The 14,212-nt window shown below is 41.9% G+C and overlaps 1 protein-coding gene across 2 annotated transcripts in view; it reads right to left on the reverse strand.

Annotated features, from left to right (window-relative positions):
• Positions 1 to 8,525: 8,525 nt before the first annotated feature.
• LOC123970852 (CMP-N-acetylneuraminate-beta-1,4-galactoside alpha-2,3-sialyltransferase-like) overlaps positions 8,526 to 14,212 on the reverse strand; it is an 82,678-nt gene continuing 76,991 nt past the window's right edge. Inside the window, exons 1-2 of one of the 2 annotated variants that reach the window (XR_006825071.1) lie at positions 9,271 to 9,696; positions 8,526 to 8,892 (exon numbers count right to left, since the gene is read on the reverse strand). Coding sequence is in view for 1 of the 2 variants with exons in the window: in XM_046049210.1 (XP_045905166.1) it covers positions 11,115 to 11,165 (51 nt within the window). In the remaining variant the exon portion in view is untranslated. The other variant, XM_046049210.1, reaches the window with a different exon arrangement.

Genomic DNA, 14,212 nt, shown 5'->3' on the forward strand with positions numbered 1-14,212 from the left:
TTAATCCCAAGTGGAAAGTTTCTAACTGATGAAACACATTATGCTCCTATGCAAAACAATTTTTATTGGTATTTAAAGAAAACGTTTTTTGTTTTTTTTTAATGTGCCCCAATTTACCAGGATTTAAGTGGGGTGTATGTAACATAGTTAAAAAGGTTCAAGTTAAATCTTACTAAATGGGAGTACTGTGCCATCTGTCATGAAGTTGTACCTGCAGCGAACGGCAGTAATGACGAAGGATTATGGGTAATCCTCAAAACAACAGACGCCCGGCCAAAGTTTGTTTATCACTGGGTTTGTGTTTACAGTGAGTGATATCCAGTACAGTGTTTCCCATAGATTCATTTATTTGTGGCGGCCCACTACATTATCACTGCCACATATTGATTTCCGTTTTTTTTTTACTATTTAAGATGGGAAAACTTGTATTTGATTGCAGAGCTGCACGCAGCACATATTCGCTCAGCACCTCCTCTCACTCGCTCCTTCTCTCTCCTCCTCTCTCTCTCCCGCAAACACATTGACAGCGGATCAGTTTGTGTATTGAATGGTTAGTATCATGAACACCACTGCACAAATCCGTCCAACATCAATGTCGGAGTTTGACCAATAGGGCGCTGCCATGTTCAGTTTTTGCAACCAGGAAGTGCCTATAAGTGACTTTATTTGGATAAGATGGCAAAGCTAATGGCCGTGTGCGGAACTAGCTAGCTTGGTTACATAGGTGCATCTGTAACTCACGTTAACTGTCATTTTAACAGGGCTGATAACTTTGACAGTAATATATTATTTTACATCTTGGGAGGGTTGTAAATGAAGAAAAGTCCTATCACATCTAGTGCATCAAGTATGACCGATGACCACCACAGTCCATTCTAAGCCACATAATACATGAAGTTTACAAAGGCATTAACTGGTGAGAATCAAGGCTCCTCTCGCTTTGCTTGACTAGATAAGCATTACATTCCATTTGTTCATTTAGCTGACGTTTTTATCCGGCTTACTATACAGAGGTCGCACGCCTCAGAAGCAACTAGGTTAACTCCTAGTTGCTGCTGACATTTCTATATTTCATATTTTTCTGAGTCATTTCCTTACAATATTGATTACCCCACATAGTTTGCCAAATATTTTTAGACAAATAGCTTAATTTTGTGCTCAATAAGTCATACGTCATTCTCCAAGCTTGCGCAGGCGCACTGTCATGCCTCGTTAAGTCAGAGCATCAAACCGATAAACATAGTTGTGAGCTAGCTAACGAAGTCATTTACTTAGAACTTACAGTAGGTATCATGGCATCTGTGCGTGCGGTGTTAGAGGACAGATGACAGGCCGCACTTTCACCTACCACTGTCTTATACACAGTCTGCAACATGCATTTTACTGACGGCCGTTTTACCAATGCATCGGCGGAGGCGCCCCACCCACCACACCCCCGCGGGAAAGTAAGCGCACCATAAAACGTAGTGGGAGTTATCGTGTGCAGTGCGTGACAGGACCATTGACTGTATGATTGATAACAGCTGATACTCGCACATTAGTTTCTATCATAGGTAAGCTATAGCTACTCCTGCCAGACAGTAAAATGTACTAAACTTTAAGGTGTAGTGATGTTAACACAGCATATCGTTAGTGAACACTCCAGCCGGTCAGTTTTTGGTTGTCATGGTAATGTATTATGTCCGACTATTAACCACACCCCCAACCCTTTGTTTGAGAAAGAACGTTCACAAAAATGGCAGTCAAAATTGGCTGGAGGGGAGCTTTAAGTGTCTTGCTCAGGGACACAATGGCAAATGGGTCACGGTGGGGGATTGAACCCAGGTCTCTCACACCAAAGGCATAGTCTTATCAATTTGGCCATCGCCTCCTCCAAGTGACTGAAGTACAACAGAAACACAAAGTAGTACTGACAGCCATAATTTCAGCTTGGGGTAAAATGGTGCAACGTTTTAATGGGCATTTAGTATGTGAAAGTACAAATTACATACTTGTGCACAGTGGGACACAATATCCAATCACATTTTTTAATGCAAATTCGTAAAGTATTTATTATTGGTCACTTGATAGGCATACAGTCTTGTTATTTATCACCATTAGCAGTAAAAAGAAATACATGTTTTCCAGCAGGGCAGTAAAATGTGAAGTTTAGCTAGGAGCTTCCCTGCTGTTACCGTTGTATATTACCAATAATATTCAGCTGTTTGTCTCAGGAAGGTAACCGCGCATTTCTGTCCACGTAACGAAGCCATAATAGAGCCTGGAGAATAACTACATGAAGTTACAATCCAACTACATATTTTTTCTACCAGTGCAGTAAACGTTTAGCTGGCTGATCTGAGCTCCGATGCTGGAAGCATCCAGTCCAAGCAAACAGTTTTATTGCCAATTAGCGATCAGCTGATTCTCACGAACATAACATACAAAGCCAAAAACAGCGCTGGAGAGATAGAGATAACTACATGAAATTAATCCAACTAACATAACACCACAAGCCAAAGCACAGCACTGGAGAATAAACCAATCCAACTAACAATAAATTTTTTCTTACCAGTCAGTAAAATTTTAGCTGGCTGATGCTTCCATGCTCTAAGCTAAAGTTACTGTTTTATTGCCAATTAACATTACTGATCAGCTGATTGTCTCGGGCAAAGCCAAACCACAGGCTGGAGAATAAGTAGGCAACATGAAATTATTCCATATTTCACACCACAGCTACATCCAGAAGTTCATTGTCAATGTCTACAATGAATGAACACTCCACAGTTAAGATCAACAGATCTTTAGACCTTTGGATGTAAAGGCACTACTTTAGCAATAATGAAAAAAAGAATGACTCTCACAATCATCTAATTTATCTGTGACAAACCTTTTATTTAGGAACAACAAATCCAGAATAAAGCGCAGTGGCACTGGGCTGATGATGTGCAATGAATAAAATTATTTACAGTTAATCTTGCGTTGCAGCTAAGGGACCCATCTCAAGTAATAGGCTACAGTTATGTAATAATGTCACATATGCTGTATATGAAGGTGGATCAAACATAGCTAATCTTAAATGTTTAATGGGGTACAGAGGAGCACAGTATTTATTTTCATTCTTTAAATTACACACATTACACAAGACTAATAAGGTAAGCAGAGAGTTGTAAAAAGTCCACTTGTTATCCTGTAGATACACAGTATTATTACGGGTGTGGGCTGTATTAAAGTATCCACTGTTCTCCTGTACTCTATAATCACACAGTACCAACAAGCAATGTGCTGTTCTCCCATTCTCACTCTGTATTTACACATAAACATCAAGGCGTGTAAGGGGAAATATAAAAGGTATATTCTATTATTTTTGGTTTATTTTCTGTGTTGCTTTCCTACTTCTTCTTCTTCTTTTTACCCTCCTCTGACAAGATGCCAGTGGTGGCCACACCATGCTACCTCCTCTTTCTTCTTCGGTTTCTGGCAATAAAAGAAAAAAACAACACATCAAATAATTGTTACTGGTTAAGTGCAGCTAACTTTAAATTGACTCCACCACCACACATAAAACATGGTTTAATAACAATCATATTTAACATAAGCATAAAATTCGGCTTAATAATAACTATCAAGATTATTAGCTCAGCCTATGGCATTTTACAGAGCATAAATTAGCCTAGTGGCTAGGGGGCTTTTCCTCTCCCCATAGCTTAACAAATTACATGTATTATTTATACTGTGTCTTACTCACCGCTGGTAAAGTCGCTGCATCTCCCGACACAACACCATGGTCGAATTTTCAGGCTGAACGTACATTTTCTATAGCAGCTGCTCGTAGTTAGAGCAACAAGCTGGAGGACTGCCCAGTCGTTTTCAGGTGGCAGAAGCGTAGCTCTGCTGCTGGGCACATGATGTAAACACGTAAGTGCGAGCCCTCCCGGAACTCATAGAGATTGCATTGCAGCGGCCGCAGCTCGAAAAAAACTGCCTTATATGAAAGTCTATGAGAGAGATCTGGGCGATTTACAACCAGACTGAAATCGCACCAAAAGAGGCGGGACTCCACAGAACACGACTTGACGCTGATTGGACAGCGATATACAGAGATAAACTGTCGGTCAAAAACAGTCACATCTAACTAGAAAGTGTGAGAAAAATCCCCTGCCTTTCCCAGCTGGCGGTGCGTTGCCCGGTCGCCCTAATGAACAAGCCACCCATGGTCAACTGTCTGTCCCGACTCCGTCTGGCTGTCGGCTCTCATGCTAAATAACACATGTGCCCCTTCAGTTGTCCAAATGTCACTTCTCTTCTTACTTCTAATAAACCAGAAGACTACCCGGAGACTGTATATTGCTATTATTATTATTCCCTCTTCTTCTTCTTTGTACGTATTCAATGTAGTTGCCCGCGGTTACGATACCGGTCAAACACTGACAGATCATTATTCCTATGATTTGAAATTGCCATCCTCAAACAAGCTAATGACAATGCTAGCAAACAAGCACCTTGGATTTGGCAAATACGCCCTGGCTGCCACGTTCATTCATCCGTACCTCTTCGGCTGTCCCTCAACACATACCAAAACCACGCTTAAACAACAACAAACCATCGCAATCTGCCTCCTGCTATCCGGGGACATCCACCAATATCCAGGCCCGCTAAACTGCCCAACAGACGAGAGCCATGCCAACACCACTGCTAACAACAGGAGCAACATCGACAACTTACAGGTATTCTCACTTTGTTCATTCTACACAGCATTACAACAATCTCACCTCCATCCTTGTGTTCCTCCTGTGAGCAATGCGGTGTCACCGGTGTCCAGGACAGACGAGGAGGTCAACAGGACGGAGCCATTGGAGCCCAGGAGCAGCGCGTCTACCTGGGACAGCCCCGCTGCAGTGACATCCCGGGCCATCACATCCCATCTGCATAGTGGAACGCAGACCCCACCACCATCGACCCCAACGCGCATGCAGACTGTCCATATTTGACAAACCCGGAGACTCCATCAGCTTGTCTCCACCTGGACCTCACCCTCACCGGCTGCATCTCCGCGGCGCTCACCAAACGCGTCACTGGCAACTACGTCATCAGAACACGACCAACACAAAGACCAATAAAGGGCTGCGTCAGAACGGGAAACACTGGAGAAATGGAAAACGCGGAGTGGATTTCCGGCTTCTCCGCACTTTTCCCAAATGTAAGATCATCTCAGAAATAAAAACAGACCTTTTCAATACCCAGTCACTGACAAATAAAACCAGTTTAATATCTGAACATATTCTTGAAAAACAAATAGACATGATGTGCCTCACTGAAACCTGGCACAAACCAGAGTCATATCTTGCACTAAACGAAGCTTGTCCCCCAGGATACACATACCTGGAGAAGGCCAGAACCACTGGCCATGGTGGAGATCTTGCTGTCATTCATCGCAAAGACCTAATTGCTACCCCCCTCCCACTGCCAGAGCTGAGCACATTTGAGTGTCTTCTATTCAAATGCAGATCTCATAAAGAAATAATAACAATACTCCTCATCTATCGCACTCCAAAACCACACCCTGGATTTATCACTGAGCTACAAGATCTACTCACATCACTCTGTACAATAACCCATAATACACTCATTATGGGAGATTTCAACCTTCATGTTGACTCCCCCACAAACCGCCCTGCTTCAGAGTTCCTTTAACTCCTGGACTGCTTACATCTCACACAACATGTCACAGTACCTACACACACAAAAGGCCACACTCTTGATTTAGTCATAACAGACACCGCCCCAATCACCAACATGAAAGTCTATGACTTGGGCGTGTCTGACCATAAAGTTATCTCCCTGGAACTGCCCCTAGCAAGTCCCTACCATAAAACAAAACGTCAAATCCGGTTCAGAAATTTAAAAGCAATAGACACCACCCTCTTCAACCAAGACATACAGCAAGTTTCACTAGTCACACAGTTCGCATCAGTTAATGGCTCTGTTGACCACTATAATTCCAGCCTTTACAATATCCTTGAGTTACATGCACCAATCAAAACAAAAACAGTTACTTTTTCCAGGTCAGCCCCTTGGTACACAACAGAGCTCCGGAGGATGAAAACGGCTGGCCGTGCCCTGGAGGGGACAAATTCATAAAATCATAGTCCAAAGCACTCAACACAGTCAGGTCTCAATATTTTTCTCCAAAAATCTCAAACTGCACTGGAAATTCAAAACAGTTGTTCGCATCAATAAATTCTCTTCTCAAACCTCCCACACATGCACATGCTGACACCAGTACAGACCAGTGCAATAGGTTCATGGACTTTATCACAACAAGGTGGCTTCAATCCGGTCCAACCTCTTTGCCAATAGTTTCACCTTCCTCCAAAATCAGTCTCACAAACCCATTCAACACATTTTCTGTCTTCTCAGGTATTTCTCAGACAGAGGTGGAGAGGATCATAAAGTGCATGAGAACCTCCACATGCTCACTAGACCCTCTCCCCACACCATTATTAAAATCCAACATTACAGCCATCAGTCCACACAGTGATCACAGCAATCCTCAACCAGTCACTCAAATCTGGTCAGGTTCCTCCAGCCCCCATCTGTAAAAGCTTGACCCCGAAAATCTGGCTCAATACAGACCCATTTCAAACCTACCGTTTTTGTCTAAAGTCCTGGAAAAAGTTGTTGCAGTCCAACTCCACAATCACCTTCACCATAATGTATACAAAAAATTCATTCTGGTTTTCGAGCAGCACACAGCACGGAGACAGCCCTGGTCCGAGTCATGAATGAGCTACTTATGACTGCAGACCAGGGCTCACCATCTCTTCTCCTTCTACTGGACCTGTCGGCCGCCTTTGACACCGTGGATCACAACATCTTGCTCCAGTCTGTGGTAGGACTCTCTGGGACCACACTAAGCTGGTTCTAGTCTTACCTCACAGGCAGGACAGAGTATGTGGCTCTAGGACAGTCCCAATCATCACCCCACACAGTCAGCTGTGGAGTGCCACAAGGGTCCGTCCTCGGTCCGACCCTTTTCACCATCTACTTACTACCCCTCGGTCACATCATCTATAAACACAAGTTTTATTCCACTGTTACGCAGACGATACACAATTATACATAAAAATGGACTCCACACTCCCCTCAGCTCTGCCGTCTGCACTTCAGGTTTGCCTGGAGGAGATAAGGGCATGGATGTCTGGCAACTTTCATCAATTAAATAGCAGCAAAACCGAAGCCATCCTGATCGGTACCCCACACCAAACCCAGTTCTCCTCCCTCAGCAGCATACCCATCTTTGGTCATCACATTGCCCTGTCTACCTCTGTTACAAACCTCGGAGTCAGACTTGACTCAAATCTCACATTTGACACCCACATCCGCCACCTTTGTAAGGTCTCCTTCCTCCAACTCAAAAACATCGCCAAACTCCGCCCCTCCCTCTCCCAACCGGATGCTGAGAAGTTGATCCATGCCTTTATCTCCTCCAGGTTGGACTACTGTAATGCCCTCCTCGTCGGGATCCCTGGCAGGAGCCTGCAAAAGCTCCAACATATTCAGAACTGCGCTGCCCTGTCCTGACGAGGAGGCGCAAATATGATCATATCACTCCGGTCCTGAAATCCCTCCACTGGCTGCCCATTCAACACAGAATCCAGTACAAAATCTGTCTCCTCACCCATCAGTGCATATATGGAACTGCCCCTGCCTACCTCAGTGAACTCCTCACCACACACACCGCCTCACGAAACCTCCGCTCCTCCACCTCTACCTACTGCCTGCACCAACCAAGGACTAAACTCTCCACTATGGGAGACATGGCCTTCCAGGCAGTCGCCCCACGGCTCTGGAACGCCCTCCCAGAGACCCTAAGGGCCCCACAAACTGTGGAGGTTTTTAAGAAGGTCCTAAAGACATTCCTATTTCAAAAGGCCTTTCAACACTCATGATTTTAATTTTATTTTTGTGGTGTTTTATTGCTATTTGTTGATTTTGTTATATTTTGGGAACTGTTTTTAACCCCCTGCTACTGTAGCACTTTGAGATTTCATTGAAATGTAAAGTGCATTATAAATAAAATGTATTATTATTATTATTATATAAATTACTCATTCTAAGGTAATAAAAACTTAATGGTTCATTATGTAAGGTCTTTATACACCACTGAAAATATAGTTATGGATCTTATATTGCATTTCTCTCAATAGAGCCTCAGAAATATTACACACTGGACCTTTAAAATAAATCGGACCATTATTTACTAAATGAACATCATTTTGTATTAACCCTCTAGGTCCTAAGCCCTTTTTGGTCCGTTTTCTCTATTTATACATTTGGGCTTATAAACTATATGTAATGGAGATGGAACGCCATGTGTTTGGTGTCTATGGATTCAGAAGATCCTAAGAAGTATGAGTGAAAAATACACAATAAACTAGAGAATTTCATGAACGAAAATTAGATTTTTTTGATTTATTAATGAAAATCACACAATATACAATGAATAGCTTTGGAACTCAAAATATGTTTATCCAACCCTTTGTGTTACATCCATATGCAGGTTTTCAATAAAATGTGCCTAGAACAATGAAATAATGCAGCCTTTTCTGAAAATGTCCCAGGCGTTTTTCTCAGTCATCCCCCAAACCAAAGCAAGGCATCTCTAAGAAGATGCAGAGGGGCTCCTGGCATGCCCCACACTGCCAGGGGGTCTTGTTATAGGCTCTGTTTGCCTTACAGAGTGCTCACAATACTTGATAACATCTGCAGTCCTGTGTGTGCATGGTTTACTGGGTCCACAGGGGCAATGGGCACAGGTGTGTGGTCAATCTTCTGGTCTGCAGCCACTGTAGTCTATATGGATGTTTCCAAAAGCATCCCAGATGATGCAGATAATGTGCTTGAAATATGCTGTAATAATGTAGAAAGAGAGATCAATTACACAGTGAACCTGGAAGCTTCTCTCTGTGTCAAAATTCAAGGGAGCAAAACAACACCAACTCCTCTGTAAACTCCCGTAATCTGACGCCTGACTAAACAAACAGTTTGTCAGCTCAGTGCAGAGGGGAGGGGGAGGGAGACAGCCGAGCCAGACTGGGTGAGGGAGAGCGAGCGAGGAGGGAGGGGAGGGGAGGGGGACTCAGCTTCATGTACAGAGTATACATTATAGATAAACATAAGGACATGTTTCTCACCAAATCATTCCATCCACGCACATACATCCAAAACAACTGTCATGATCGCATGATTACATTATTTTATGATAAAGATGGTATTTGAGTTACATACCTGTTGTCAAAGGGATCATTGATCCTGTTGTTTTGTTTCATCTGTAAAATAGCTTGCGGCTGAGTGTACCGTTAGCTTTCTGTCGCGTTCCAAACTTCTGATCGATGCTTCTGCTGTGTAAATTCTTCCTCTTTGCCATTACAAAAACACTACAACAATCATAAGCATTACATTTGTATAGTTCCACTGTCGTAACTCAAATACTCCTCTGCGTTCATTACAGTATATTCAGATAAAACGGCTGGCCATTTATTTCTGTCTTGGCCTCCTCACTCAGTGTACAGAATACTACTGAGTCGTTGTCATTGGCTAGAAAGCATCACATTACCTTCCTCTGATTGGGTAAAATAGAACATACCCCATTTTCCATTTGTCTTTTGCGCATGGAGTCCGCCTGACAACATCAATTTCATTGGCCTGTTACGCACTGGATTTGCAAAAACAAGGAAGTGACGTATATAAATAACCCAGATATCCCTGTTTTCAGTGGAATCTCAGGAATACAGCAAAAAAGACCGCATCATCATAAATCATTTATTAGCTATAAACACTGTTATAAAAATCTTCCTTTATTGGGCTGTACCGCCTAATCCGTCCCCTAATTAAAGAAGACATGAAACTAGCGAATGAGACCATAAACTCATCAGGGAAGTGTTTACTGAGGTAATTATTCAGCTGAGAAGTAGGGTCATTTTGCCATTATTTCTAATGGAGCCGGACTTCTTTTTGCAACCAGAAGAGTCGCCCCTGCTGGCCGTTCAATGCAGGTTTCAGGGACTTAGCGTTCGCATCAGATTGCTGACTGGAAGCTTCCTGCTTGGGTTGAGGTATTTTTTTGGTTTGTTTGCCTCCTGTATATTGAATTGTAAAGAAGTTACATAATTGTTAACATAAAATTGAAAAATGGAAAGGTAACTGTAGGAAAGCTGTTTAATTACATAGTTTTATGTTGTTTCCTCCTTGAAAAATTAAGAGGGACAATTTGGTGTGTTAATTTTATGTAGTCATATGAGTTTAAATCCACTTTACGATCAATGTGTCAAACTGTACTTTACTTTTGTGTAGAGTTTTAAGAGTAGTACACACAGTAATCCAAAACAGCAATGGAGGTTTTCCCCTTAGACAGAGCATGCGTTGTTTGTCCACATGAGACGACAAGACTGTTGTCCTTTGTCATGTATGTTTGTAAATGTATATGTGGAATAAACCTGCTGTTACCGCAAACCTGGCAGGCTCTAAGAGATTATATCAGATAGAAGACATCTCACAGAGGTCAGACCAGTTAGACAAAAACTCCCTAGGACCACTAATGTCTAAACCAAATTGCAAGGCAATTCATTTAATAGTTGGCGAGGAGTCTGGACCAAAATGCTGACTGGCCGACAACCTACTTTGCTATCCCTAGAGCAATGTCACTATTACTTTTTTTGTATTTGAATTTAATTTAGTTATATACAATGTTACATACATTGTGGATCCTGAAGGCTGCCCTAGGTAAGCTAATCTACCCTGTTCCATCAGCTCTTTGACATGGAAACTGTGTCGGATGAGACAGAGCCAATAGAGGCCCTGTCTCCATGGTCTGGGATACCTGGATACCTGCGGCCAACACCTTCACCTGTTTAATTACCTAAGTGACATGTGACACCTTCCCACTGTGCAGGTAATGTTAATATTTTAACATCACTTATGAAATGAGTTTCTCATTTTAAACTTAAAGCCCAGATCGAATGGGCAATGTAGTGGAAACTGGCTGATGGTGAACAACAGCCAGCAAATCCTACTGGCCTACTTTTGCTTCTTATTCTCATACATTCACAAACTCCTGCTTACTTTCCAGTTCTTCAGGTGATGCTGGGTAGTTGTCGCCTCATGCCTCCACCAGGTTTTTCCATCTGAAAAAAGAAAATGACAACAAAAATAAAGAAAAGCACTCAGTAACAACACCATTCAGGAGCCTATTAACTGTTCTTTTAAAATTTTTCTTTGTGGAATGTTTCCATAAGGGGGAGGAATTCGGTCTTTCCTTTCTTTTAATTATAAGGTACATTTGCTTTTGCTACATCTTTACTGATCAAAAGAGTTTCACTGATGATTCATACTCTACCACTTTACCTCAGTGGAAATTCATTTCACTCAGAAAGGATGACACACAACAAACAAAATTACTGATTCACATTAATATCTGTAATCAGTTGGAGCCAAGGCTATAATTCTTGAGTCTGGTTTTGTTCTCCATTCTGGCCTCTTGAACTCTGGCTTGTCTTGGTCTTGGCCACTAATTACAGTCAGGTATTATAGTCTTTTTGTCTTGATTTATTCATTTCATTGATGATTCATTAATTCAGTTCATTTTATTTTATTTAGCAAGCAGCGATGCAAGTTCTGTCAACAGACAAAATGAAAATCACAGTAACATGTAGAGTGGGACATTAAATATGACATGAATAGTTCATCTCCATGAAAGATAACAGAATGGACTTGATGTGAAATAACACGTACTTTACGCCCTCTCCCTTTTGCTCTGTCTGATTATTAGCATCTAGTGTGAACATCTGATCACAAAGCATTTTAGAAAAAAGTAGATTTGTCAAGTTTTACCAATTAGTATACCTATACCTATACCTAGCTGATCAGGTTTATCGCAGGTAGGATCAGACACAATACACTAATAAAAATAAACAACTGTTTTCAGCAGAAATTGATGTGACTGACACAAGAGTGATTTAACATTTCAGGGCCATTTGGGAAATATGATTTAACACATCACAACTTGTACTGTAAGCTTGGGCCACTTCATATGTTGGAAATCATGCAACTCTGAAGTCACTCTAGCGCGACCGGCATCACAATTCTGTGCTACTGGGAACCGCGGTGAACACAAACATAGAGGATGGCAGCGATGGAGGTAGTCAGTGCACTTGCTTTCTCCTAGTCCTAATTATCATTTGCTCACAAATTCTCTTTCATCCACCTGAAATCAACATAAAACATTTAATAATGGTCTTTTGCTGGCCACTTTCAGGCCGTGGCCTGTTCACACTGGAGTCTGAAAAATAATAAATAAACAGTCAATCAAAAAAAATATGATCTGTGTCAGTATTAAGGCCTGCAGTGGGAACGTAGCTTTTGAGACTCAGTTTGTAAAGTTTACAGCCTGCCATGCTGTTGCTCCTGCATTGCTCTGTATACAACAAAGCAGATTTCTAATTACAAAATGCATAGACTCTGGGTCGTCTCAACTGATGTGTTGTGAACAAACAGTGTGGATTTTATATCATATTATATCAAATAAATTTGGAGACTCAAAATTCCTTCTCTCTCTCTCTCTCAAAGAGGGGGGGTTGAGATATCAACCCTCAACAGATGGCTGAAGAGACCCCAAAGGAGGAGGTGAAAGATTTGCTTTCCCTAAGTGCTGTTTCTGGGCAGTTCCATCGTAAAACTGACCACCTTTGGCAGCAGCCAAGACAAGGCTCGTTTCCTGACTGTTAAAATGACAAAGAAACACTAACAAGAAATTAGCTTTCTCCTGAACAGCCTATCAGAATTCTTTTTAATTGCCATTCTGTCAGGCAGGAAACCCTAAACTGCTCAAAGTTGAATATCTCATGTACATTTTTCTCTCAAAAATTTCAATTTCGCCACTGAAATAATTATTGCCCAGTAAGTTGCTCCCTAAGAAGCCGTGCCAATGTGATTTGTTTGCAGCTATAAATAACAATCTGACGCGCCGAGCCGTGGATTTGTTAGGTTATGAGCGAAACTCCAGTATTCTGTTGAAACTAGCTACTTCAACAATACAGCTGCCGCTTGCAGTGGAGTCACCACGCGTGAAGACGGCGAGAAGCCTGTGGCGTCGTACCTATCGAGCTAAGCTAATGCTAAATCAAAGCATGGAGCCTGAGGCTAACAGCTGTTGGGTCTGAGGAACAGAGCCCAGAGAGGAAGCTTCTCTTCTTCTGCAACATTGCGAAATAGACCGAGGTCCATTGAACGACACCGCGCCCTAGGCGGCGCCACAGCTCCCCTACTGGCTGGGGGAATAAATTACATGCTCTGTATTAAATCTGACTTCAGCGTCACTAGTGGCAGAAGTTGAGCAATTGAATCGAGTGAATTAAACCACACTCTGGTGATCAATTTTTGTTAACTAACTTTGAGACGCATAAACCATTGTGTTGTGTTGACTCCTTGAGTGTAGGGTAATTAAGACTTTCAATTTAATCATTATTGATGTTCATCTTCAATTTAATCAACTTGGGATTTTTGTTAATTTAAGTTTGAACTTGAACTTTGATTTTAGAAATTTAATCATTTTTAATCTCAAACTTAAATTTTGCAACTTTTGACTTTGATCTTCAATGACTTTGAGCTTTGATTGTCAAGCTAGTTGTAACCTTAACTTTGATTTGATCTATAGCATTTAACTTTAATCCCAAGTGTGATTTAATTAGGGCCCGAGCACGACCGTGCGAGGTCCCTATTGAATTTGCTCGGATTATTAGGGCCCGAGCACGACTGTGCGAGGTCCCTATTGAATTTGCTCGGATTATTAGGGCCCGAGCACGACCGTGTGAGGTCCCTATTGAATCTGCTCGGATTATATATATATTTTTTTATTTTTTTTTTTATTTTTTCTGCAAAGTAGGCCCAAATGACATGGCCTAAACATACTCGAAAACTCACCAAAATTTGCAAACATGTCAGAACCGGTGAAAAATTTCGTATTCTACAAGTTTCGCACATGGGCGTGGCAAAATGACTCGCTAGCGCCACCTTGAAAATTGGAAATGATTAGCCCCTCGTTCACGTTCAACCTACATGTACGAAATTTTCTGGGGACATGTATCGTATCAAGACGCACAAAAAAGCCTCAAGAACCCATAGCCTAAAGTCAACAGGAAGTAGGCCATTTTGAATTTTATGGCCATTTTTGGAT

The sequence above is a fragment of the Micropterus dolomieu genome, linkage group LG05 (genome assembly GCF_021292245.1).
Source record: "Micropterus dolomieu isolate WLL.071019.BEF.003 ecotype Adirondacks linkage group LG05, ASM2129224v1, whole genome shotgun sequence".
NCBI classification, from domain to species: domain Eukaryota; kingdom Metazoa; phylum Chordata; class Actinopteri; order Centrarchiformes; family Centrarchidae; genus Micropterus; species Micropterus dolomieu.